At 36.6% G+C, this 27,544-nt stretch overlaps 1 protein-coding gene across 1 annotated transcript; it reads left to right on the top strand.

Annotated features, from left to right (window-relative positions):
• The first annotated feature begins 4,893 nt into the window (after nt 1–4,893).
• nxph2a (neurexophilin 2a) lies at nt 4,894–27,479 on the top strand. The gene is made up of 3 exons (XM_051707983.1): nt 4,894–5,288; nt 5,387–5,532; nt 24,650–27,479. The coding sequence occupies exons 2-3, from the start codon at nt 5,488–5,490 to the stop codon at nt 25,406–25,408; spliced, it is 804 nt and encodes a 267-aa protein (XP_051563943.1). The 5' UTR covers nt 4,894–5,288; nt 5,387–5,487; the 3' UTR covers nt 25,409–27,479.
• Nucleotides 27,480–27,544: the final 65 nt, after the last annotated feature.

Raw genomic sequence — 27,544 nt, 5'->3', positions numbered from 1 at the left:
TTTTAATATGCTCAGGGTTGCCAGATACTAGATGCAACACCCCAATCAGAGATTTATACATGCACTAAAAGGAAATATTTTACCTTATGTCATACTTAATTTATGCAATCTGGCAACCATGTATGCCAGTGCGCGCTCTCTCTCTCCTCTTCGAAAAAATAAAATAAAATACTTAGCGCTCTATAGTGCATTATTATGCTAAAAGAAATGTGTGATGCAGCCACACAGTGTCCATTCGTGAGGCTGCGTGTGCCGTTTAGTGCCAAGTCTGCGAGCAAACCTTTTCAGTGATGAACTTTAGTAGAATCCCAACAGATCTTCGCATCATTTGCACACGGAGGGGACACGTGAGCAAAACCAAGTGAGAGAGGAAAATGTTTGTTCTTTGTGTTATTTGTAAAATGCTGAAGTCCCTCACACCTGTATGTGAATGTTACTCTGGCAGTAATAATTTATCAGTGCCATGCAGCCTGTTTTATTCAATTGGGATGCCAATCAAACTATTGACGAGACTCACATCATGACCCATAAGCATGTAAACGGGTTGATAATGTTTTGAGAATAAAGCAAGTAAACAGGTCCACTTTGCGGCCAACATTAAAACAAGTTTTAGAATCTATAATTTCCAAACATTTTATTTTACTATTAAACCAGACTCCTGAGAATGTTAAACTGAATACTAAATTACTATTGCATTGAAGTATGGTCAAATAATCGATTAATGATTGTATTCAGCCTTTATTCAGTTTATTCAGTACTAATACATGATAGAAAAGTAGCAGCAAAACTTAAAGCAATCACAGAATGGTCCCATCAGTCTGTATACATTTCAGAAAATTGTGCATCATTCACTGAGTGCATGAGCACACTACTACTTCTGGGCTTGAAAGATACAGCTATGCAGAACATTTTATCTTCTCTCTTCCATGTTCTACTTAATGGCTGATGTGGCCCCTGTACCAAAATAATCGCACACACCTGCTCAATTGAATATGTAAGACTAATACTGTAAATTGACAAGCAGATTTCCTTGGATCCCAGCAAACACACAAAATCTAAAATCTCACCAAGGGTGCCAACAGAGCCTGGGCTGGCCCTGTCAACAGCACTAGCTCATACCTTTTAGAGCTCCTTGACTCATACACGGAAAACACCATCATGAGCAACAAAAATGCAACGAGTGCTTCTTGGATATCAAGTCAATATCTGCTGGTGCTCTTTGGAAAAGGGATAATCTATCTCATGAAAAATCACACCATCAAGAGCACTGCATGCTCTGTTTATAGCAGATGACAGCTAGGATAGCGCTAATTTACTTTTTAGCCTTTTGCATTTTAATAATCACTTTGAGTCGTGTAGCGACTGTTTTTTCCAGATTGAGAAGCTACAGTCATAGCAACTCAAAAACACTTCAAAATAAAAGCTTTAAAATGTTATTATTTTTATTTTAAAATAAAATTTTAATGACAACATTTATTTAAACACCATTTTGATGATGAATTTCAGGAATAATAAAATAAAAAACTGTTTTCGTAACTGTTATCGGTGAGTACCAAAAAAGAAGTATTGGTACTCGTACTCAAAACATTGTACCAGGACATCCCTAATACAGAGCATATTCTGTTTGTTCAGTATGTTCAGTTTATTTATTATATATGTGGATTAAATATAGAGTTTATATATTATGTTAATTATATATTTATTTTGCTTGTAAACCAACCTGTCAATACCACATGCCTGTTTGACGTGAAATGGTTCTTTTCACTCTGAATCCTCACCCTAAAAACTTTCCAGTATTATACTTCCCAGAGTCTGGCATAAGCGAGAGAGGAAATGTTCTTTATCTAGAGCACCACAGCAGTCTGTCTCCACACAGCTATGAAATTTTGTGAAATCACAAATTAAAGCATTAAGAAAAATCTCAACGTGCATCTTTTACAGAGCTCACAAACCCACCCAAAGGAAAGAACTCCTAATTACTACCTCTTGGCCTACTGGTTGATGGTGCAAAATACTGTAGCAGCAGATCTATGCAAGCTGAATGGTAAGATTTACATGATAGTTGTAAACTACTACTCCCGTGACAATGAAATTGTTCTCCTATACCAGCCAGCTATCAAGTCATCAGCAGACTAAATAGAATGTTTTTAGTATGGGTATTTACAGGACAATGATACGCAATTTACCCCTGCTGAATGCAAATATTTCAGTCAAGACTATCCTATTCATTACACAGTTTTGGTTTTTCAGTTCTGACATGTTTTGATTTCGTCTGCTACTTTTGAATGCCCGTCAATGGAGACAAAAGCTTGTAGTGCACACAATTGTGTTGTTACGGCACATACCAGCAGGGGCTAACTGTTGACCCAACTTGACAAATATGGTTGAGTTGCACATGACTGAGGCCAATGAAAGCACATTTATTTCTATTTAAAAAACAAAAAACAAAAACAAAACAAAAAACACATCTAACAGATTTGGAATTAACATTGAGTGAACATCACATGGATGTGACATAGATGTGTTAGATTTTCACTAGATTTGAATACATATAACAATGGTACCTCTACATATTATTCATAAGTGTGAGGTGGATGCTTTTTTTCAGTCATTCAAAAGCAATGGTTGCAAAAATGAATTTGCATGTTCCAAAAGTACCAAGGCTCTTCACCCGTTTATGACACCTCTGAAATGTTTGTGTGTGCATGCATTTTTTTTAAACAAGTACTGTGTATTTGTGCACTGTATTGTGAACTTACAAAACATTTGTGCATTTTGTTGCATGGAATTGTGAATTGCCGTGTGCATCATAGTGACACGTGGTGGTGCTATTGACACATTTATCCTTGAGTTGTAAGACCATTCACTGCATTAATGTTGCACTGCTCATGGTTAAACTGCATCCTGTATATCTCCAGTACTGCATATACAGAAGACATGTATCATTGCATGCTTGCAATTTTTTGCACTGTCTACAGTTTAATCTTACTGGGTGTGGGTATAGCTGTAAATTTGTGTATTATGTCTGATGTTGTGGCTGTTTTATAGCCTACTAAAAATCACCTTTGGCAATGGACATAAATACAGTCTCTGTAAGGGAAAGGATGTTTTCCCTAGTGAGTTTGTCAACTATGTTACAGACAAACTATATGCCATTAAAGACACTGATTAAATACTACACTTCAAGTAACATGCATAATTATGGATTCTTTTGTCTATTCTACCATATGTGCAGTAATTATTTTAAAGTAATTTTAAGAATTGTATGTTTTTGAAGATATTCATGCTAGATTTTCAGCATGGTCACTAGAGCCAATAAAATGTTTCATATCATATATGGTACCTTAGTTGACATATAACATGGTTGGCATTCCCTCATTTTGACTCATAATTCCAATGGTAGGCCTTGCCTGGCCAACCACATGTCATTTTCTTGATCAGGTTAACCTAAAATCTGAAAATATATTTTAGTTAAAATCATAAAACTATTGCAAACCATAACAATGTACTCAACATAGCTGATCGTAAACTAATATATTCCTTGACAATATGCTATTTTAGTTAAAATACTGAAATAAATCAAAGGACACTCGCCATTATGTGTTCAAAATGTCCCCCACAGAGGAAAATGACATGACATGATGCTGGTCACATGGTTTTGGGATACACCATTTTTAGTTGCGGGAGTGGGGTGTGTTTGTTTAGTAACATAGTTGACAGAACTTTTGTGGACATGAGTAAAATAAGATATTTTCTTTATTAAAATGCCAAACTCAATCTAAAAAAATTACTATTTTTCTGAAGTGTTTAGAATTAAAAAAAATAAATACAATATAGATAATGATGACTTTACATTTTTATTGTATTTTTTTCTCATTATTTTGAACTTAAGACCCACTCACTTCAAAAACGGACAATGCAAGAACTGTCAATTAAGAAACATCATGGCAATTTCAAGCCAAACGAAACATGGGGTGCACAAAATATTTGTGTGATATTATAACATGCTTTCCATTAATGGATAAAATGGGATATAGCCAAAGACAATGGTTAGAAAATATATGATTATCATCAATGAACATTGAATGCACCCTAAATTATAGAATGAGCCTATTACTGAATACAGGGTTCATAAAGTAGAAAATATTCATAAAGTTGACATATGCAAGACTATAGGATTACAATCACTTGGCTTTCCAGATTGTTGGAAACTGTTATTTAACTGAATATGCAATATAATAGCGCTCAGTAAGTATTTTTGAAGGGGGGTTTTAGACACGTGGTGGTGCTATTGACACATTTATCTTCGCGCATTGCAAGTTCAACGCAGTGATGTTGCACCGCTCACAATTTAATTGCATATATTACTCCAGTAATGCAAACACATGTTTCATTGCACGTCTCATTGCACGCTTTAAGTTTTTTTTCTCTCTCTGTGTGTGTGTAGCTGTCATTTTGTGCACTTTTTCGGATTGCGGCACTTACTTTCAGATAGGCATCAATAAAGTATGTGCCTCTACGTACTTCCATCTCTCCAGTGCTATTGTCTAATAGGTCTACTATATTTATCATGAAGTAGAACAAATTAATTATATGCTAAATGCTAAAAATATATCTTTATTTCGATATTTCTAAAGGCTGTATAGGTATGTTGTTTTTATTGTCGCGTGATAACTAACAAATCTAACTTAACGGTGAATACATTTGTTGCGTTGTCAGTATTAATTTCCTTATTTACTCATTAACATCTGAAAAGAGAAAAAAGGCAGACACAGGTCTACAATGGGTTAAAAACTTGACGTCTAGCTAAATACTGAGTCCCTCACAGGCGCTAAATCTGAAGAGCACTTCAAAGAGGGATTCTCATATAACCACACACATGCACAGCACACATTCGCAAATCACACTACAAGACGAACAAACTAAGATGCTGAGCTTTTTGTAAAGATGTACTCTACCTGGGGGCTTTAGGAAACTTTAATCAGAACAAACTGCGATAAACAAGAAGACCAGGCGGCCCGTATCGTGCACGAGGAACGAGGAGCCGCATCAATCAAGCTTCCTTTCTTCACACTGATTGGACTCGACGCGTTTCGTGAGGCATCGCTGCATTCCGTCGATCTATCGAACAGTCACTCGGACACTACTTTCCAATACAAACCTATTCTTAAAACAAGGCTCTCCTGTCCCGAGTTCAACATTTATCAATATCTCTGACGCCTGTGGGACCGTCAGAAATCCTGCTGGTTAACCTCACTCTTCAACATGACCAACACCTCTTGCCAAGGGTAAGCAAATAATATACTGTATATGTTTATGATGCTATTCAACTCTTACGACAATAGTTTATTGATAAATGCATTCATTTTTTTCTTTTCTAATTCAGGTAGTTGAAGGCAATGGCACATTGTTGTCCTAAACTCTATGAACTGGATATTTTCCTCTCCCACCTTAAGTAAGAGCTGAAGACAATTTTCTGTAGTCAAGATGCAAATGCTTTCAGCTGTTTTGCTTCTGTTCTGTTTGCACAAGGTGAGTACCATCCTTTACATTTTCAGATTTCAAGAAACGTGTGCAGTTATGTGCAAACTTTAAGCAATTTGAAACAACCAAGCATGTACAGTAGGCTACTGTGTAGAACTATTATTAGTTTAACAAATGTAACTCCATATTATTATATTTAGGTTAACTATAGTTACTGTATCATTGTGGCGGATCATCCAATCTTTATGAAAAGCCTTTCTTATGTTTGTTGTATTTATTTTCATTTTAATTAAGAAGCTGTAGAAAAGAGAAAGACACATACAGTATACCAACTTGTTTTCAGTTTTTGTCTGCAACTTTTTTTTCTTTTACACAGTGTCATTATTTGCATTGAAATTAAGGAAGACAGTGGTGTCATAGAACAGTATACTTTTAATGACACATTACAAATTATAATTACCAGGACAATTGAGTGCATATACCTTAATTTTATTAAACTATGCAATGGAGACCATACGTTGTTGAATTGTTAGCAATTCAGAATGCAGTTAATTTTCTTAACAGTAAATGAAACATGACAAACATTTCCAAGTGATTGTGACAACAAATTTATTTCTAAAATGTTAAATTTCTCAGGACACCACTTTGAAAATGTGTGCTGTTTTTGTTACTAAAATACATTTAGGTCAGATATCGCAAGAAATGCTTCATTAAATGCACAACATGCGGGATGGATAGCAGGAAAAAAGAAAAAAAAAACGAAATTATGAGACTTTTGAGAAAAAGTACCAGTGGGAATGGCTTTCTGTCTATGAGTACATCCTTACCTTTGTATTATCCTCCAAAGGCATTCTGCCAAAGGAGTCCCTACAGTCTCTCTCTCTCTCTCTCTCACTCTCTCTCTCTCTTTCTCCCTCTATCTATCTCTCTAACACACACACACACACACACACACACACACATACTGGAGAAGTAGCCCAGCATCTGTGCTGCTCCCAGGGGACAGATAAGAGGGTCAGAGCCTTCACACTAGTAACTATTCATTCCATGACATCTGCTGAATTCCTTCTCTGATAGCAGGATGGAGAACAATGTGATCATCACTAAATCCACTTGAGAACTAGCCCACGACTCTACTGTTTAATTGCATTTTCTTTCATTTCTCATCTTTGTATAATGATTGTTCTCTGCATGGCTGTAGTCCAGCACAGTTGGCCTTTGCTGCCAGAGCGCTTCTATCTTTCACACCCCCTCAGTCACTCTCCGTTGTGCTTTTGCGCTTGTTCGTGCAGCAAAAGAGCGTAATGGCCATCAATCTGTGCTAAAGGTTTTACAGAGTGCCTCTATGTTGACACTACACAAGAAACTTAATGTCAATCAACAGACCAAGTCAGGATAGATGCCAAAACAAGACTGTGAGGGATAGATGTACAGTCTGTTCAATAGGTTGTTCTGTCTTAAGGTCCAATGTCATGTCTAATTTTCAAAATGTATGTTTTCCAGAATTTTTGGTCCACTGGAAATTTTAGTGTTGCATCTGCTGTTGATGCCAAGGTACACAATGGTACAACTCATTGAATAGATTGTACTGTCCCTGTACAATGTCTGTCCCACACAGCCTCATTTTCATTTGCATAAATTAGAACATGGTGTCTACCGTAATTTATTTTAAGAGAAATGTCTCTAATTTCTGTCATTTTCTCACTGATATTTCGTTTGAACGTCTTCCTCAGAAGACATGTTTCTTTACTCAGAGGGCACATTTGAATACACAGACTTAAATGGTTTATGGAGAGCAAATTTAAAGCCTGAATAATGATTCTCAGTGAATTCCCTATCGTGAGGTTGTCCAGCGCTCCCCCTCTCTTTGTGCGCATTTAGGTTTGATTTCATTATTTATTTACTAGAGGAAAACTAGCGGTTGAGAATTTACTAAAATTTACAGTGCTAGGATTAGGAGCCACGCTTTAATCTTATGCCTCTGATAATACCGCATGGCCTGATTGATTAGTTTTCAGGAAGCTTATGTCAGAAAAACTAATCCGTCTTTGGATTGTGCCAGCCGTGTAAGGTTCTCCGCTCTGGTGCTGTATCACAGAGGCGAATTACAGAGCTGCTGGGCTGTGATAAGGCCCTCATCTCTTTCACACACCCATACCTCCGGACAATAAAAACTCTGTTTATATTCTGCAGAACCTGCTGCAGCCCGAGTCTTCACATCAACCCCTCGATGGATTTGCCATGTTAGGGGGGAACGTACATTGGGCTCTCAGAATTGGACTGAGGACACCAAATGAGAGGAAAATAGGAGTGCCAGAATGCAGTTGTGATATGTGTTTGTAGGTCCAGTAACCCAGAAATTCCTTTGGGAGAGATTACATGAGGATTTCACTGAGTGCGTCTGTAAATATGAGCATTTCGCTCTAGATTGGCATTATCAGTGCAGGGCTTATACACCAGTGATGTGTATCTGTGTCTATATTGGGGTCATTGTTGCTTTCCAGAAGCCTGGCCTCAGTAATCCCTCATAAACAATGTTGTCTGTGACATTTACCGCTACAAGCATGGACATTGGCTATAGAATGAGGCTTCTGTTTCTCATGTTTGTTAATTTCATGAGGTAAAATACAGGAAATTAACATCGTAGATCCCCAAGAGCAGGTGCCATTTACATGCAGTCATAAATTTGCATTTTATTATTACAGTTGTTTTTATTAAACCACATGTGTTCTTTCATTAAATATAATGACATAAAATATCTAAACTTCTAGACACATTTATTGTGAATGAATAATGATGGACAAGTTGGATTTGATTAGCTGCAATAAACAATGTAAAAACCAAACTGAAATAAAACTGTTACTGCAGATCGCAGAGATTATTGTTATAGGGAAACATGGTGATCAAAGTCAGTGGGCTGTGTGTGTTTGTGGATGGGAGAGTATTTCTCACCACTCCAACATTCGGAATTAATATTATTATTTTTATTTTAGATTTAATAAATAATTAATAAATAAGAATTTTGGGCCTTGGATATATATCTCCTGATTGTTAAGTTTTAAATGTTTACATTAAAATGGAATTCCATTATTAGTTTTAATTCTATTCTTTAGAAATCAATCAAAATAAATTACAAAAAAAGAGTTAGTTGTTGTTTTGGAACATCCGTTACTTTTAACTGCAGATTGTTACTCGGAAACAGGTTTTAATATCTAATAATGAACCCAAACTCTGTTTGTTTCACACATAGACAACACAAAGTTTATATAATTTCTCTAAATTTATCTTTTATTATTTTTTCTTTCATGGATGTAATGCCATTACCTAAGATATAAGATCAATGCTTTTACATTTATATGATTGAAAATGGGCTATTGGAATGTTCCAGGACTGAAGGATAAGTCTGTATATTTCAAGCTTACTATCGTGATCGATGTGTTGGTGCCTAGTTTGCATGACAGAGGTTGACATGTTTGCAGGTAATTTATTAGCTGTGGCCATGTACTTGTCAACCTGAGGTCATTTATTTATTTTACTCATTTGATTTTCAAAGTCTTTGTTACCCACAAAATCAGCTGTGTGAGTAACAATGTCAACTAGACCATTTACATTGCTGCATAACATTGAAACATACTACACTTAAAGGTAAAGTTTACCCCAAAAAATAAAAGCTCTGTCGTCATTTACTCACTCCCATGTCCTTCCAAATTCGTAAGACTTTCTTTATGCTGTGCAACAAAAGGAGACATTTTAAAGTTACTGAGTCATTCTAGTACCTAATCTCCTTGTGTTTTCCATTGAAGAAAGTGATTAAAAAAAACAACAAAAAAACCCTTTCAATGAATCATTGTTCAGTTCAGTTCAATTAAGTCCTTTTCACAATTCATATTGTTCCAAAGTAGCTTTAAGAATAAGTGCTTTACAAACACCCCAATAAGCAACTTAAAGAACAGTAGAAGATTAAATAGTTTAAATGTCATCATTGCCATTATAATATTTTCAACATCTATCCCTCTTTTTTAGTTCATCCCTTCCTCTTTCATTCTGTCACTCTGATGTAGTGTTGTCAGCCCTTTTGCTCTGATGAACCCATCATCTCTACAAGAAACCAAAAAAGACTTTTTTGCTGCCGCTTCATTGTCTTCAAAAGAGACCAATATATCTAAAAACAGTAAGGATTCATTCCAAATCAAAGAACAGAGACATCTGTACTGTCAGTTCTAACACTGCACTGAAAGAGGAAAGACTGGCTACATATGCTTCACAAGCGTAGTTCCCACTACTTACGTCTGAATGATCTTCATCCAAAGCAAAAAATGAAATTAAGGAGGTTTACAATGCACCTTTTCAAACAGAACACCAGAAGTGTTTTCAATGAGCAAGTCTAAAGTGGTGAACTACTTTTTTTTTTTTTTTTATGCATGTAGATATTTTCTCTCCTTTGTTGTTTTTGCATGTAAATCTTGTGATCATAGCTGTTGTTCATGCTGAGGTAATGTAAAATGCATTTGTAGGAACAAAGATCAGATGGGTATAATGGGATTGTGGAGGTGTTAATGGGATGATAGCTCCATCAACAGACTGTGAAACAAAGAACCAAACTGACAGGTATTAAAGGGGAGAGAATCACTCCTCACCTAACGGTCCTCCTTGGCATCAGATTATGATGTATAATGCAGTACAAAAACACCTTGTCTAACTCTCTTTATGTTGGCCTTTGATGCTTTTTGATGTATTGTTTCGCCAGCTGCTTCACAAAAGCTTGATCCTACAAGTCTGAAGGATTTTTTTAAATATATATTTAGTCAATACTGTAGTTTATACAGTGGCCCCAAAAGGTATTTTAATTCTTACATTTCTGAATGCACTAGATCAAAAAATATAAGAGCAAGTGCCATTTATTTTCAAGAATGAAATAACAACCTTTCAAGCAAATAATAAAAAAATAAGTTTGTTAGGTCTTAAAGTATAAAACAATACAGTTGATAGTGTTCAAAATGAAGACAAAAAGTGGTCTGGACACATTCTGGTTGTCAAACATTAGTGGAAGATGTCCATATTACACCTGTAATTACTTTGCTAGGGGACCTTGGGGGAAATTTACATACTTTACATCCACTAAAAAGCACCTTTAGAGCAGTTGGTTAAAAGTACTGCAAAAATAGTTCCAAAAGTAGATCAAATTAATTCATTGAATTTTAATCAAATTAAAACAGAACGATTACTTTTTAACATACCATTGCATTATTTTTTATTAAATGAAGAGCATCTATACTGATCCTCACAGCACAATACAAAACCCAAAATTTTAGTTTTTATTATTATTATTATTATTATTATTATTATTGTTATTTTGGTCATATACGTACATTGCTGTACAATAGAGCATCACAGTATTTATGAAAGCAGTGATGAAACTCTTGCTTGAGATATTGCTTAAATATAATTATGTAATTATGTAATGTAATTATTATTGATACATTATTATTATTATTATCATTATTATTACTATTACTGCATTAAATATTACATTTTACTATACAGAAGAAATATAGTTCTGTCAAATTTTTTCAGTTTCATGCATCCAGGTAAGTGGAGCTTTTATTTTGCCGTTTTGCCAGAAAACCGAAAAGCAGTTCGCTTTATGGGCTAATGTGCTTATTAAACCGCAAAAGGCTATGATTTAATTAAATAAATATACAGTCTGCATGTGCTACGCACTTCACAGTGAATAAAGTAATCTGTTCTTTGTTATTAACACAGAGCGCACCTGACGTTAATGATGCAGTTAGTGTATAAGCAGTGACTTCTCACATTTACTTACTATTGAACACACAACTCATGCAGGCTATTCGTTTAATGAAATCTCAACCTGTTGTGGTTTAATCACCACACTAGGATAGTGGTTCTCAAACTGGTCCTGGAGGCCCCCCAGCACTGCACATTTTTCATGTCGCCCTTTTCTGACACACCCAATTTAAGTCTTGGAGTCTCCACTAACGAGCTGATGAGTTGAATCAGGTGAGTTTGATTGAGGAGAGGAGATATCCAAAAAGTGTAGTGTTTAGGGGTCTCCAGGACAGGTTTGAGAATCACTGCACTAGGACATTTATTAATTTGATTAATTGTGCATTTCTACATTAATTTAATCCATGTCAAATTCCGTGACATTGCACGTTTTAAGTTAATTCCGTTTTTATGACTGGATTCCGCAATTCCGTCCGTGTTTCAAGAGTCATTTGAACAAACCAGCCGTCAAAGCAGCTAATGCAGAGATGAAGAGGTGTATTTTTGACAGTTTCCCTCTCAAAATCCTTGGGCCCGCTGGATTAAATTTTAATTTCGGAGGAGGAGGAATAAACAGTTATTCGTTCGAGACATTTCATGCCTGAATGCTTCCAGATGTGATCACTATTGTATACAACAGATGCGTTTAGAGTTTATTCTTATTTTTTAATACAGTTATCTTGGGATTCATAGCACGAGTTAGTGTTCTTTTTTCCCCTTTATATTTAGTGTATTGTGATTCAAAACGCTGAAATATTGTGATGATCTCGCTTGTTTCTCATTCGTCTTCATTGGGATCCATCCTCATCGTAAGCAAAGAGTGCGATATGCTGTGTGCGTTTGTGGGCTGGTCATAGATTAATGTTGTCAGTTAGATCATCGTTTGGTTCTGAAGTTAGTGGGGCACAGTGAAAAAAGGTGTTTGTGTCTGTGTGTTGACTAGTAATCCAGTCAACAACCGATGGATAAAATCAAGTCCTTGCCCTACATTTTGTTTTATGTTCGATAAGGCATTTCACTCAGAAATATGTTACATGCCGACTTCAACCACAGAATTGTGACATCTGTCATTCATAAAGTTCTACACATCCCCACCCCTGCGTTTTTGTTCTTTTAAATATTTTGAGTAATTACTTGTTGCTTTCAGCTACCAATAAGGGTGTAGTACTCTCAACTCTGAAGAACCGAACAATTCTGCAGATTTACCCTCAAAATCAACACAGAAAATGTGATTGCCAAGTAATTACAAAAATGGCAAAGAAGGGTGTTCATTGGTTCGATACTTCTTTATCTAATGCAATTGGCTTACGTGTCCAAATACTATTTCATTTTTTTAATTTTTTTTATTAAAATTCACATTTTTCAAGCATGCATTTAATTTGGCTTGCATTATTTAATTGCAAAATATTGAAAGAAACCATACCTCCAAGACAGTGAGCAGCTATTTTCTACAATTCTGACTAGATGATTTAAGGTTCTGGTGACTGACACAGCCATGCATGAGTGTTCGGTGTTGTAAGGGTCAGTTGCTAATGATGGGGGGATTATATGGCATTAGACATGCAGCACAGCAAATAGTGCAGAGATCAGTCCTGACTGAGGGTGAGGATTCTCCCTATCACCCTCTCCACTAAACACCTGCCATTTGTTAGCAGGCCAGCTCTTGATTAGGAGTGATGGCTTTCGGGTGTGAGGCTGTTTCACCCATCAGGGTAGCAATCTATTCTGTGGCCATGTTTAGACTCAGGCCCCACCTGCCTCCTCCAGGCCTTTGGGGCCTTTCTCTTGAAACTACTCTTTGTGTGAATCATTACAAATGAAATGCCCTGTAACACCACAGAGGAGAAACAGTGGGGAGAGAGAAAGAGAGAGACAAAGATACTGTAGGTATAAAAAGACAGAGAGAGAGAGGGGGAAAGACAGGGTCTTTGTAGTAGGGTTCAGAAGCAGACTTTGGGGAGGAATGGGGAGCTGGACTGATCTATTAGAGAAGCGGTTGCTGTATCTTTCCCTGATAAATCATGCCATGTTCAGTACTGTTTAACAAGCAACTGCAGTCTTGTTGAATTAGGCGTGACTTTGCTAAAAAAACACACACACACAAAAAAAAAAAACACTCTTATATGTGCATAGTACAATAGCTTTAAAAATTCAGAGTGTTAAATGAATAAGTTCAAAAATGAAAGTTCTCTCATAATTTACTCACCCTCATGCCATCCCAGATGTGTGACTTACTTTCTTCTGCAGAACACAAATTAAGGTTTTTAAAAGAATATTTCAGCTCTGTAGGTCCATACAATACAAGTAAATGGGTGCCAAAATGTTGATGCTCTAAAAAGCACATAAAGGCAGCACAAAAGTAATCCATATGACTCCAGTGGTTAAATCAGTATCTTCAGAAGCGATATGATAGGTGTGGGTGAGAAACAAAAAAAATTTAAGTACATTTTTGCTAGAATTTCTTCTTCCTGCCCAGTAGGGGGCATATGCATGAAGAATGTGAATCATCAAAATAACAAGAATGTGAACGTGAAAGTTAAAGTGGAGATTGACTGAGCAGGGAGTAGAATTTATAGTAAAAAATATCATTAATATTGATCTGTTTTGTTATCGCTTCTAAAGACATTGATTTAACCATGTCGTGTGAATTACTTTTATGCTGATTTATGTGATTTTTGGAGCTCCAACATTTTGGCACCAATCCACTTGGTGGACCATGCACTGTATGGACCAAAAAATTGAAGAAATTCTTCAAATAATCTTAATTTGTGTTCTGCAGAAGAAAGAAAGTCATACACATCTGGGATGGCATGAGGGTGAGTAAATAATGAGAGAATTTTCATTTTTGGTTGAACTATTCCTTTAATAACACTGACCAAAGAGCGGAGCTATTTGCACCCCAAAAGTATGGTAGAAACAGACAAAACAACAAAAAATGTGGCTTAGATGTCAGAGAAGTGGTATGGAGAATTATGTGTATATTTGTACTTTTGCAACTTCAAATCGGCCATGTGACGTTTTCCTCTTCTCCCCATCCCAAGTGAACTAAGACAGACAGTGTGTGACGTCAGACCTCTAAGAGGCGTCTATTTTAAATAAATAGGAACATAATATATACATAGGCTCAACATACATAAAAATTAAGTATCCAGTTGGAATGTGAAACTAACTGAATTAGGGTTGCACGGTACCGATACTAATGAAATATCGCAATACCAAAAAATTTAAAAATGGTACGAAATCATCTTGTTGCTAATTCTCGTATCGTACTACAGTATGTTGCTATTAACAACATTTTACAGGATGTGACATTTTTAAGATGAAATCAGTGACAATTTGACAATTAATCAAATTCAAATCTCGAAATGGCCAGGTGTGATCATTAAACAGCAAAAGGATGTCATTAAATAATGTACAGTCTACATATGATGCAAGCTACAGAATGAAGGAGAGAGAGAGAGAGAGAGAGACAGAAAGAAAGAAAGATATCGCGTGTGATGCTCATAATGTGTGTGTGTTTAGTGTATTAGCAGCTGTGAACACTCACATAAACTCCTTCTCCGGTGCAGCTCTGATAGTGCGTTCAAGTCATGTCGGAATGACTGTATTTACGAGATGAATGCACATGAACACCACCACAAAAATTACTAGTGGGAAAATCTGAATTTTCTTTGTGCCCCAACTTTACGAATTGGGGGTGTCGAATTTAAGAATCATGGCAGAAGTAAATTGTTATTGGTAATAATTCAGTTTTACTTGAGGATTTTGACAGTGCAGTTTAGTTTGCATGCATTTTTTGCTCTGTTCATGAAGAATAATGATGCCAAGGAATAAGACTCAATTAGCTGATTAATGCACAACAAACGTTTGCAACAAAACTACATTTCTGCTTATTATATGAGGCTGCACAAGAATGATAAAGTAGGCAGTTAAAGCATTAATTTAATAAAGCTACCTGCCTTCGCTAAGTAAGTGAAAAAGAAAGAAATATGCAAAAACCGGTTCATTCTTTCCGATTAAAAATCACATATTATATATGATTCCTGACCTCGTAAGTACGAACTTCCCAGGTGGATTTGAATGCAAGAAATTTAAGCTCGCAAGTATTTCAGAATTTAATTTGGAATGGGGAGCTTGTTAAAAACAACCGTCAAAAACAGGAAGGACTCAAAGGTCCGCCTAAATAAAAGTTCCACCAAAATAAAAACTCTACTCAAATGGATGCATAAAATTGAAGACATTATGACAGAAAAAATATTACTAGTGTAAAAAAAAAAAAAAAAATATTCAAAGAAGTAACAATAATAATACTACTAATAACAATAATTTACTTTTTTTTACACATTGTATAATAATAGTAATAATAGTAATTTTGTAAGCAATATCACAAAAGCAAGTGAACCGAATATCATCACGCTTTAAAGCATGAACACTGGGAAGCTCTGTTGTGTAGCATTTCATCTGACCAAAAATAAAATAGCAATTTTTGATGACAATTAATTATTATATTTTCATTTGATTAAAACTTTATGTGTTCATTTTAACACTGTTTTGATAATAACATATATTTAAAATATAAAACATGGAATCCAGAAAAATTTTAATGGAAAATTCAGAATTTGTAACTGCAAAACGTTATGGAGTTCTTTCAATAAAGTAATTTTCTATGTAATTTTATCAGAAATCTGAGGCTATTTATTTGTTTACTAAGTATCGATTTAGTATAGAGGTACCAGGGCTGGTATCATACCAAAGCCAAAATTTTGTATCGGATCAACCCTAAACTGAATATGTCATTATATACTTTAAATGTTAACATGTGTATTTTATAATAGTATATGTTACTAGACTAAACATATCTAAGTAGCGGATGTTAATACTTACATTGGCGTCAGGGGTGCATATATTATCTGTTCTTTTATGTCAGGAACTATATTTGAACAAAAACGTGAATTAATTAATTTTCTTTAAAAAAAAACAACATTTTTTTGAAGGGAAATGTTGTCCTTAACATTTGTAGCATGTAGTAACTCTTGTATAAAAGCAATAAGTTGCTTTATAATAGGATGTACTGGCTGAAATTTGTTTTATTTTTTTTTATTTTATTATTTCATCTATTAACCAAAGAAAAGCAAAACATATACAAACAGAATCAATATATATATATATATATATATATATATATATATATATATATATATATATATATATAATAATCACAAACATCCACTACACCTCTCTCTCCACTGTCCCTCCCCAAGAGCCCTCCAAAAAAGCCAGATATTTGCCCCATTTCCCCACAAACAAGTCTAAATTCCCTAGTCTTCTGGATGACCCCTCTTCAAAAGCTGCCACCCTGCCCATCTCTGAACACCACTCCTGAAATGGGGGCGCTCCAGCTGACTTCCAACCCCTTAAAATGATCTGTCTTGCGATCATAACGCTAGTTAGGACCCAGTTTTTTATGTGCTTATTCTCCATATTAATGACGGCCCCATCACCTAGAAAAAATGTGTTCTAATAAGTACAATAATTTTTACTCTTGCTGTATTTTGTTTGAGAAGACAGTCAGAGAGTTGAGGTTAAGGTGATCTGAGGAGATCATCCCTCTTGTAGCTATGGTACAGTGGGAAATGCACATGCTCATGACACATAACAGCCGTTCAGGTTTGAATCTGACATGTTTCATGTCCTGATCCCATTTCCCCATCTCTCACTTTCCTGTTTGCTATGTACTGTCTTGCACATTAAAGGCAAAACCCCATAAATACTAAAAAAGAATGCTATCCAACTTGAACTATGCATTAAGATCAAAAAGCTCAAATTAAACTAAGGCAGAATGTAGAATGGAAAAAAGGAAGTAAATTCTCCAAAATGAGCTACAAATTACAACTTCACTCCCATGTTGAGCAAACAATCTGTGGGGCTGAGAAAAACTGAGACAGAACAAGAAAGAGAAATGGAAAATAAATGACAAGAACGTGCAGGTCTGACGTACAAACAGATTCAAACCGCGGGGCTGGAGAACCATCACAGCCATCAGAGGGATGGTATTGCCAGGCGAAGCAAATGCATTTTAACAGCATCCTCATCCATGATCCGCCACTGAGATGTCCCTGACTTCTTAATAACTTTCTAGAGGGCTAGTTCTGGTCACCATGGCAATTACCTTTATGTCAAGCCATAAAAGATAAGTCCACCCCAGGGACTGGCAGACAGCTTGCTCCATAATGCTCATTAAAGATGAACGTCTAGACTGATTCATCTCTCACTTTGTGGATGTCTTATTATGATGCTGTCACTACAAAAATGGGCTAGCTTTTGTTATCGGTGACTGACACCAGGAGCGTCATGCACCTATTTTTTTTGAGGGGGCACCAAGGTCAGCAACCACAACCCTAATCCAGCTGAAACCCCCACCCACCCCCTTTCTGTAAATCATGGGAAACACTCACTTTTTTTAATAACTATTATATTTTCAGATGTTTGCTAAACCTGTCAAATGCATTTCAGCACTAAAGTAAATGAACAGCGACCGATCAGAAGAAAACATAAACATATTCTATATTAGACTATAAAAAAACTGATTGACTGTTCCACAGAGATCAGGCATAGTTGGCAAATGTTAACTACACTGAAGTTGATGCAATAAATTAGTTTGATTTTACCATAACACCGCACTTTCCCATGGTGCTGGACCTTCCCCGTGAACACGATCTCTGAAGCAGCCCTGGATGCTGTGTATAGCGGAACATATGTGACTCGATTGGATTTTAAATGACAAAATTTAAACATGTGAATAAAGATTTCTGCCTCAGGCATATTTTGTACATGCAATAACCATTTCATTTAATTATAGAAGATACCGTAAAAATAAGTTTTTGGAAGTTTAAATAAACCATTCAAAAAGGGAGCACGTGCCCCCGCACTCTTAATAGGCATGACGCTTCTGACTGACACTTTGTACAATACATTATCAAATTATTAATATCAAATACATCAACAGATATTTATCAGAGATCTATGCAATTTAGGGTCTGCTTTGATGTTAAGTGTCTGCTAAGTTGGTTAGACCAGTGATCTTCAGCTTCAGTATCACAATGTTTTATTGTACAAAAGTAAACAAATAGTTAATGGGAAAAATTATATGTTATTTAAATTGTAAAGTATATATATGTCATAGTAGTACTCCCTTGGTTGGTACTACTGTAAAAATAACATCGGGCCAGTTGGTTAAAAGTAATTGTGGAATTGTTGAAGAAAAGTAAAGTTGGTTCTGAGAAAGGGTCTATCATCATAATCAACTTGGTTTAAAATTTTGTCATCTAATGCAATGAAATTCATACATTTTGTGTCATAATACTTTTAAATCATTTTTTTAGACTATGTAAATGCTGCTTGTGAAAGACAAAAATGAAAGGCCGTACATATGTCTATTACTCTGATTCAACCCTCCAGGACAGTATTGTAGTTTAAAGTCTTAATTAAAGTTCCCCTTAGCAAACCTTGCATGATTTTCCTTCTACCAAAGTCACAGCTTCAATCCGCCCCTTGAGTTAGACATCAAACATATTACCAAACATGTGTAGAATTACAGCTACTCTATATGTAAGAAATGGAGAGAGACAGTGGGGGACTGAGGGAAAGGATTGGGACTGATTGTCAGCACAACCTTTCAAGTTTTCCTCTCCAGGTAGTAAAGCGTTTTATTTTGCCTGTGATCCCTCCACTTGTCACAGCAATTTCCCCAGTTGTTCATCATCCTTTAACTGCTTCCACATTAGCATTATCATTTCCTTCCTGCTTTACCTGAAGTTGTCTCTCATCACATTTTCTCTAAATGTGAGCAGTATTCATCTTCTCTTGTCAAGTCATTGAGAGTCTGCCAAATGAAAAATAAAGCGACTTACAACCAAGAGCTAGACAGAGATATGAGGATTCTGTTTTACCGAACATTGTACAGACCAGTGGGACTCAAAGTGAATAAATGTTTCACGGCAGACCAAAATCTCTCTTGCTCTTCTTACAAAACCTTTTTTCTGCATTTCTGCATTGAATGTTATCTACATTCTTTGGCAACACTTTGTTCAGTGGATTCTCAGAGGCTAACACACTCTCAGTTCCTATAGGCACTTTTTGCCTGCATCAACCTTATGTCACCCTTGGTCCGTATTCAAAACAGTCTGATCTTATTAAATGTACGTAACAATGGCAACACTTTTGTAAACCAAAATTGCGTGCTTCATTACACATTTGGCTGCAGTTTCCCAGTGAAATGATGTTGTAATGAGACAAAGTTTTTAAGATTAATAGATGGATGTTTTAATGAGTGAAGCGTACCTCACTAACCTAAAACTGTAACCTAAACTTAACCAATAGTGTTTTAAAAGATAAATAAGACACTTTCATTTCAAGCGTCCTTGGCTGGGCTCGAGGTTTGATCTCTGAGTCCATACTCCTACACTTCTGTATCAGGTGAGCTGCCATGGAAAGTTAATCACACTGGAATAAGTGTATAAATGTAGGTGGGTCTGTAATACAAGCGTTAAAATGTATCTTTAAAGTGTTTTGATATAATAACATAGCAGGGTGTGAGTAATAGAGCAGAGAATAAGTGTTTATAAAATCCTAAACAGCCATAGTACCCGTGATTTGTGTGAGAGTGAATAAAACTCACAGTTGTTGTAGTGCCTCTAGTGTTAATTTCACCAGGAAACTGCAGCAAAACTTAGAAAGCAGCACCTAAAACTCAGTTCGCAAAAATGTAGTTATAGTATTGTCATTCTATGAGATTAGGTTGCTTTTAAATGTCACTCTGGTGCCTTATTCAACTGATTTCAGAGGATTTAAATATCTTACTGTAAGGCTACATTTTTTATTATATTAATTGAATGTTCTGTCATCATTAACTCATTGCTTTATTATTACATTTTTATTTTGTTTAACGTAGGGAGTTTACAGAATTTCCGAGATGCAGCACAAAAAAACAAGAAAAGCATCATAAAAATTGTGCGTGCTGTATTCTGGGCCCTTTGAGGCTGTGTGATGGCTTTGTATGAGGAACAGATCTAAATTTAAGCCTGCATATTTCAAAAAATGTCATATGCCATTGGCTTTCGCATGTCTTGTGACCAATACAGCGCAACAGTTCCCGTCCACTTATTCAGCCGTCTGGGTTCCAGAAGTATTTTTCCCATTAATTTTTCCCATAGACATTTTATAGATTCTTTCATAAAAGAGATAAGCCATGAACCAAACCAACCAGCTCCGATGTAAATCACAACATCACAAACTTTGTTTTGAGGCAAAAAAGTATTTGAAAATCAGACAAAAACACAAAGGTACATGACTGTGTACTTACTATCTTTACTGAATGTTCGGATTACAATCCCATGAAGCATTGCGAATGATGTCATAGAAGGTCGCTCCAAGGCACATTTTGCTGTCTTTATTGGCCACGGTTCTCTGATTGGTGAAGCTTTCTCTGCTGGACCATAGGTAATATAGTTGTTTACATGAATTCCTTGGAGCTCAAGGTAGGTCTGTCTTTAAAGGTTTATAAGTTATCATTGAAAATAAATAAGTCTATGGAAAGAAAATTATGGAATGTTTACTTCAGGAAACAAACTGTTGTGCTCTATTGTGAAATGCAAAAAGCCATGGCCCTTGGTTATAATTGTAAGTATATTGTCACTAAGGGTTTTCTTAACTTAAGAGGTTTCTTTTAATCGTCTGCGGATGTATCTTTTGAATGAGATGTGACAGCCTTCACGGAGAGGAAGATATTCAGCGATTACAGCCATTTGTTTCACTCTGTTCCTGGAATAAATTATTGTGACTACATTAATCTGCTTGTTACGTCTTTCATATTGTTGAGAATTGGTTAGGTTTAGGTGTAGGGGTGAGGTTAAATGTTCAAAAATGTCTGTATAATAGTGTAATGTAACTAAATCATTTAGACAGTAAATTTATCTGCATGTTATCTGTTATGTAATGTTGAAAAGTGGTTAGGTTTAGGGTTTGGGTTAGAGTACCTAAAATATCGACATTTATAATGTAACTAAACTAATCTATTTTAAATTATGATAAAACATATTGTGGTTAAACATGCAACAATATTCGAAGATTGCTGAGCCGGTGACGAAATCCTCCAAATTGAAGAGAGACCATTGTCCATGAAGTTTTCATGGTGCAGGCAAAAAGTCGCTATGGTGATGCCTCGCTTATGAGATTGCCAGAGGTAGTTATAGACCGATATATCGGCCAGGCTGATAAATTGGCAGATTTTATTCTTCAGCTGATGACCATGCCTGCCTTGCCGATTTACAGAAGTGTTAGCTTGCCCTGTCAGTTTCAAAATCTACCAGCTGCCAATATCAATGGATAATGCCGTTTTTGCATTATTAATTATTCTAGTGAATAAGTAAATATAGTTTGAAAATGTTTGTTTAATTACAGAGTACATGTGTACATCTCAATTACTGCAACTAAGCATTAGCTTATATAACATATGTTTCAGCCACCGGCCACCCCACTAGTTATCAGTATCGGTATTGGCCATTGAAAAACCCATATCGTTCAGCTACTACTCATATGCTGGAAAGTGGCATCTGCTGCTTTCATTGCAACCCATATGCTTCTTATTAACATGTACACTGCATTCTCTCTCTCTGTCAGTTTTTACGTGGAGGTATTGTCCTAATTAAGCTTTGTGAAGAATGATAGATTAACAGCTCTGTCAATCCATGGGAGACACATTGATTTCACATTATGCAAGGAACTTTGAAGTAACTGGGCTACTATTTGCTGTTTGCATCATTTATAATGGTGTGCATGATGTTTTTGAGGCATTACACCATGTAACAACAACATTGTACACCCATCTAAAGGTTCACACAGACAATCAGAAATGTTATGTATACATATGATTTTAAACATACTATTAGAAGGCACAGGCGCTAAAATACTGATGCAACTATCAGAAAAAGCTATAGACTATTAGAGGATAATGTCTTCATGATTGTAGGCCTTTGCTGACAGAGTTCTCATATGCTACTGTTAAGCTTACAGCAAAATTAGTAATTATAGAAAAAATACAGGGTTGCTCATCTGTGTGATTTCAAACAGCCCTACTTTCACATCTGCTTCAGCAAATGATCCTCTCAGCTGTGCCTCAGGATGGCAGTCTGCGCTAATTACCAGCAAAACTAGTTTGGCTTATTTCTACAAATGATTAAGACTTTATCTTTAATAATCCCCATACATGAATTGGCTCTATCACTCCACTCTCTCCTCTCCACCAATAGCTGGTGTGTGGTGAGAATACTGGTGCACTATGGCTGCCATCGCATCATCCAGGTGGATGCTGCATACTGGTGGTGGTTTAGAAGAGTCCCCTGTTCACTGTGAAAAGCGCTTTGAGTGTAGTGTCAGAAAAGCGCTATACAAATGTAACATTCATTCATTCATTCATTCATTATATTAAGTGGACCAGAACTCACTCCTGGAGCAAAAAGGTTATTTGGCACATAGGATCAGCACTGCAGTGTATTGCAGGAATAATTTTGTTTACCAAAAAAAAAAAAAAAAAAGTCGGATCAAAACACAGATCAGTTTAATATTTGTAAAACCTAAAAGATACATTCTATTATAATACCAAGACAAACATCACAGAGGATTGTCAATTATGATTGGTCAGCAACTATCTGTAATTAATTCTGATTATAATTTTCTTTTGTGTGTGTATTTTCTCCCCTTTTTCTCTCCCAATTCCCAATGTGCTCTAAGTCCTCGTGGTGGCGTAGTGACTCGCGTCAATCTGGGTGGCGGAGGACAAATCTCAGTTGCCTCCGCATCTGAGACCGTCAATCCGCGCATCTTATCACATGGCTTGTTGAGCGTGTTAACGCGGAGACATGGCACATTTGGAGGCTTCACGCTATTCTCTGCGGCATCCACGCACAACTCACCACGCACCCCGCCGAGAGTGAACCATATTACAGCAACCACGAGGAGGTTACCCCATATGACTCTACCCTCCCTAATAACTGGGCCAGTTTGGTTACTTAGGAGACCTGGCTGGAGTCACTCAGCATGCCCTGGATATGAATTCATGGCTACCCAGGCCCCCCTGATTATACAATTTTTATGTTTTTCACACTTCATAGTATGATATGTGAATAGATTTGCTCTTAAGAGCAATTCTAGATTGTAGTACTGTGCAGATAACATTTGAGATAAAAGAATCTGTGGCTAAATTGCAAAGATTGTTTACATCATTTTATTTTTTTAAAACTCAATTGAAAGAAAAAGGAAAAGAGCTAAACCTAAAATGATTGCCCAATGGAAAATGTTGTTCCTCAGAGGTAGCTTTTTCACAGCTTAAGAGACTTAATGAAGTTCATATTAGCCGCGTTTCCACTATCGGGCCAAATGATGGTGTGCTAGTGCATGCCAGGGCCAGTTGCATTCCCACTGTCACTTCCAGGGCTTCATCGTGCTTCCTCGGGGCTTCCTTGGGGCCAACAGCTAAGCGCCCTGGCCCGCCGATTACCCTTGGGCCAAAGAAGGCCAACTGGGGTTTGTGGCAGGGTCAGTGTCAAAGGCAGAGTATCACTGAGTCAGGTCAGAGGTTTCAGCACCAAGATCCTTATTTCCCAATCTTTCATATCTAGCTACTACCATCTAACCTCAACAGATCAACAGAAAATGGAGAATTGTTAATACTGGTCAGTAGATGAAATCAGGGCTCTTCTGAATATTTGGGCTGATGAAAATGTGCAATGTCAGATCGACAGCACCTGTCGAAACGAAGACGTGTTGAAGTATATTGTCGCTGAACTTGCCATGTTCGTATCCAGTGCACAATGGTACAGGTTCGGGACATTTAAAAAATAAATTGTGGACACAGTTCAAATCAGTGTTCATTTTGAGGGCTAGCTAGTCTCCAGGGTCTGATTCCTCAGCATGAGTTTCCCCCTTGCTTGTGAAATGGGCAGGGTGTGTGACAATGGTACCAGGGCGGCGTATTAAGGGTGGGATTTAGGGCAACGCTACGAGACCGATAGTGGGAATGCAGATCGATTTTGGTCTCAAGGCCTGAGGCTATTGGCCCCGGCTACCACCTAACCAGTTTATAGCTCTGGCTCGCACTGGCCCGAGAGTGGAAAAGCAGTTATTGTAAGACACATGCAAGATTAATGGGGTCTTTTTCTCAGAAGAATAATCTGAGAAGAAGTGGACTTTTAATTCACTCTCCACTTAATCTCATTGCTGTCTAGGAGAAATATCTCTTGAGATATCCAAAATGTCTCATTTGGTCATTTTCTTTCTTCTGGGTACATAGATTCTCATGTGTTTGCTTTTTTCTTTTTCTCAGTTTTGCTGGAAGGTTACATGCAGAAGAGTACATATTCCAGACGTGGGGCTTGTGGACTGGGGAGAAGCTGATAACGAGGAGAACCCCTCCCCCAAAGGTGCCAGCCCTCGCGTCCTCAACCCCCTGCGCCTCTTTGCCCGGGGATCCCCTGGGTTCAAGAGCAACCTGAGGGAAATAACATTTTTGGAAAACCTAGAGGACTCCTGGGACTGGTTATCTAACAAGACAGATGTGCATGAGACACAGAGCAGGACTAAACGCAGACCTATCGTGAAAACGGGCAAGTTTAAAAAAATGTTTGGCTGGGGCGACTTCAACTCCAACATCAAGACTGTGAAATTGAATCTACTCATTACAGGGAAGATAGTGGACCATGGAAATGGCACGTTTAGTGTTTATTTCCGACACAATTCCACAGGCATGGGGAATGTGTCCGTCAGTCTAGTGCCGCCCTCTAAGGTGGTGGAGTTTGAGATGGCTCAGCAGTCTACCCTGGAGACTAAAGACTCTAAATCTTTCAACTGCCGTATCGAGTATCAGAAAACGGACCGCAGCAAAAAGACTTCACATTGCAGCTTTGACCCATCCAATGTGTGTTACCAAGAGTCGACCCAGAGTCACGTCTCCTGGCTCTGCTCGAAGCCCTTCAAAGTCATATGTATCTACATTGCATTCTACAGCATTGACTATAAATTGGTGCAGAAAATCTGCCCAGATTACAATTATCACAGTGACACACCATACACTTCCACGGGTTAAGGTCCAGTCAAGCCAAGTTTGGATCCTCTACAGTAATATTCTATAGAATTTAAACAGCATGGTCAACCCCATTGGCACCTTGCGACATCTAAACTTATTTTCACCATGTGTTCCATCTGATTTTGAAGCAATTATAATAAATCCAGATGTTTTGCATTAGGCTAAAATACTTGCATGTTTTTCAACATCTGCCTTTTCGTGAAAAAGCAGTCACAATGTTATGATGGCAAAATAGTTTCTGGTTAACCCTTTAGTTACCATTGAAAATACAGTGCAGCTTTTACATGATTATAAATCACAGTTCAAGAGTCACAATTTGCACATTTCCTCCCTAACAATTGATCTTGCATTGATAACCAACATATTACTAATTTCCAATTGTAACATATACTTAATTTGTTATGTAGCATGTCATGAATTTTCAGGCTAAAAAACAGGGTCAAAATTACCCTCAGCAGCACGGAAAATTTACTGATTACTTCTAACTTTCTAAACAGAAGCAAATAGTAATAGTAGAATAGTATTTTTTTTAAATGATGTACACGCTCATGCAATGAGATGGAGATGCCATGTTGAGATCACATGACCAGCCAAATATTACCTCGATAATTATTATATCGATAATCCCCTGAAAATTGGATGCTTTCACTCATGGAATAAATTAATCATTTTTGATGCACCTTTTTGCAATGACAACTTAGAACTTTGTTTTAGCATGATGCTGCATCTACACCGCCATGTGTCAGCACAATTTTACCATGTGCATATTTAAACTTAACACATTCCAACCCCATTCCCTGTTCATAACAATTTCCAGTTGCCGCTGAGATTGGGCTGTGGAGAATTTTTTGAAAACACTATCTCTTGCTGTAAAAATAATAAATCACACACCTACATAGGATAAAATATATATGTGAAACACCTGTTTTCAATGTGAGGTTTATGTGTGTGTTAGTATGTTTGTGTGTGTTTTATTGGCCTTTTGTTGCACTATTGTTTAGCACTAAATTGTGGAAACTATTTTAATGTGGAGAGCGTACGCAGTTGTCAAGATTAGCACAATCGGGTGAAATCATTCAGCAAAGACATCACATACAAATTACCCTTAGTCATTTCGCATTTCACAAAAGCTCTGTGTATAAATTTAGATTTGTGTATAATTTCAAAGAGTAATTTGTGATGTCTCAAGAGAGCACAATTCATTGGACAGGTGGATTTAGTGAAACTGGCAGCCGGTTAACAACCCTTTGTCATGGTCCTGCCACAGTGATCCACATTTCCAGTCTCTAATTAACATTAATTATAGTGGGAAATTTCACTTAAAAACCATGGCAGAGGGGACTGAAGCCAAAAACTGAAATTTAGCACGTCAGTCATGTAGCAAACCTCTGTTCACACCAATGACTTTGGACTGGAATCAAACTCTTTTCTGTGCTATTAAGAGATAATGGTCCTCTACTCGAGAAGGGAAGATGTGTCGGAATATAAACAAAATTGTTTTTTTTTTTTTTCCTTGTTGCATGGTTTCCAATTTATGCAAGTGCAAATGAGGTGGAAATATTGAGGATAATTTAATATATTATTTAAGTCTACCTTGTACTGATTGTTTTTCTATATATATATTTAAAACAGTATGTAGAGATCAAAGGAATAAATGTTTTGTGTCATTTTTGTTTACATTCTAGTCTAAATGTCAGTGTGACAATGAACCACTCGAAATGCCACAGTCTAATAATCAGAACTGGAGTTCTCAGGTTCCATGTGTGTATGCCAAAAACATTATGGCAATTTATTTCATTCCTCCCTTATCAGGGGCTTCTGATCTGGATCACAGTAATGCTCAAAGTGAAGAATCAGATGGATAATTAATTGTACTGATATGACTCAAGAAAATGTTGATATAAAGATAGCTGTTTATAATTGTATTTGGTTTATAATCCAGTGTGCAATTCTGTGAATAGTGTATAAATGTGACTATATAAAATCGTGTGTATTTTGCCTTTCAAGGATATATTTGTTTCTTTTATCACTCAATCTTTTCCTACTTTTCGTGTTGGACAGGTATATCAAATGGATGTAGATTTTAGTCATCTAGCTTGACACAGCTTTATTTTTTCTGAAATGCAATCTTTATGC

The sequence above is a fragment of the Myxocyprinus asiaticus genome, chromosome 10, assembly GCF_019703515.2.
Source record: "Myxocyprinus asiaticus isolate MX2 ecotype Aquarium Trade chromosome 10, UBuf_Myxa_2, whole genome shotgun sequence".
Classification (NCBI taxonomy): Eukaryota; Metazoa; Chordata; class Actinopteri; order Cypriniformes; family Catostomidae; genus Myxocyprinus; species Myxocyprinus asiaticus.
This window is presented reverse-complemented; position numbering and strand designations above follow the sequence as displayed.

Excerpts from the sequence above, each read along its gene's own strand:
- nxph2a (XM_051707983.1), top strand. The coding sequence starts at position 5,488 with ATGCAAATGCTTTCAGCTGTTTTGCTTCTGTTCTGTTTGCACAAG. Across the intron at positions 5,533-24,649 it reads TTCTGTTCTGTTTGCACAAG|TTTTGCTGGAAGGTTACATG; the intron begins GTGAGTACCATC and ends TCTTTTTCTCAG.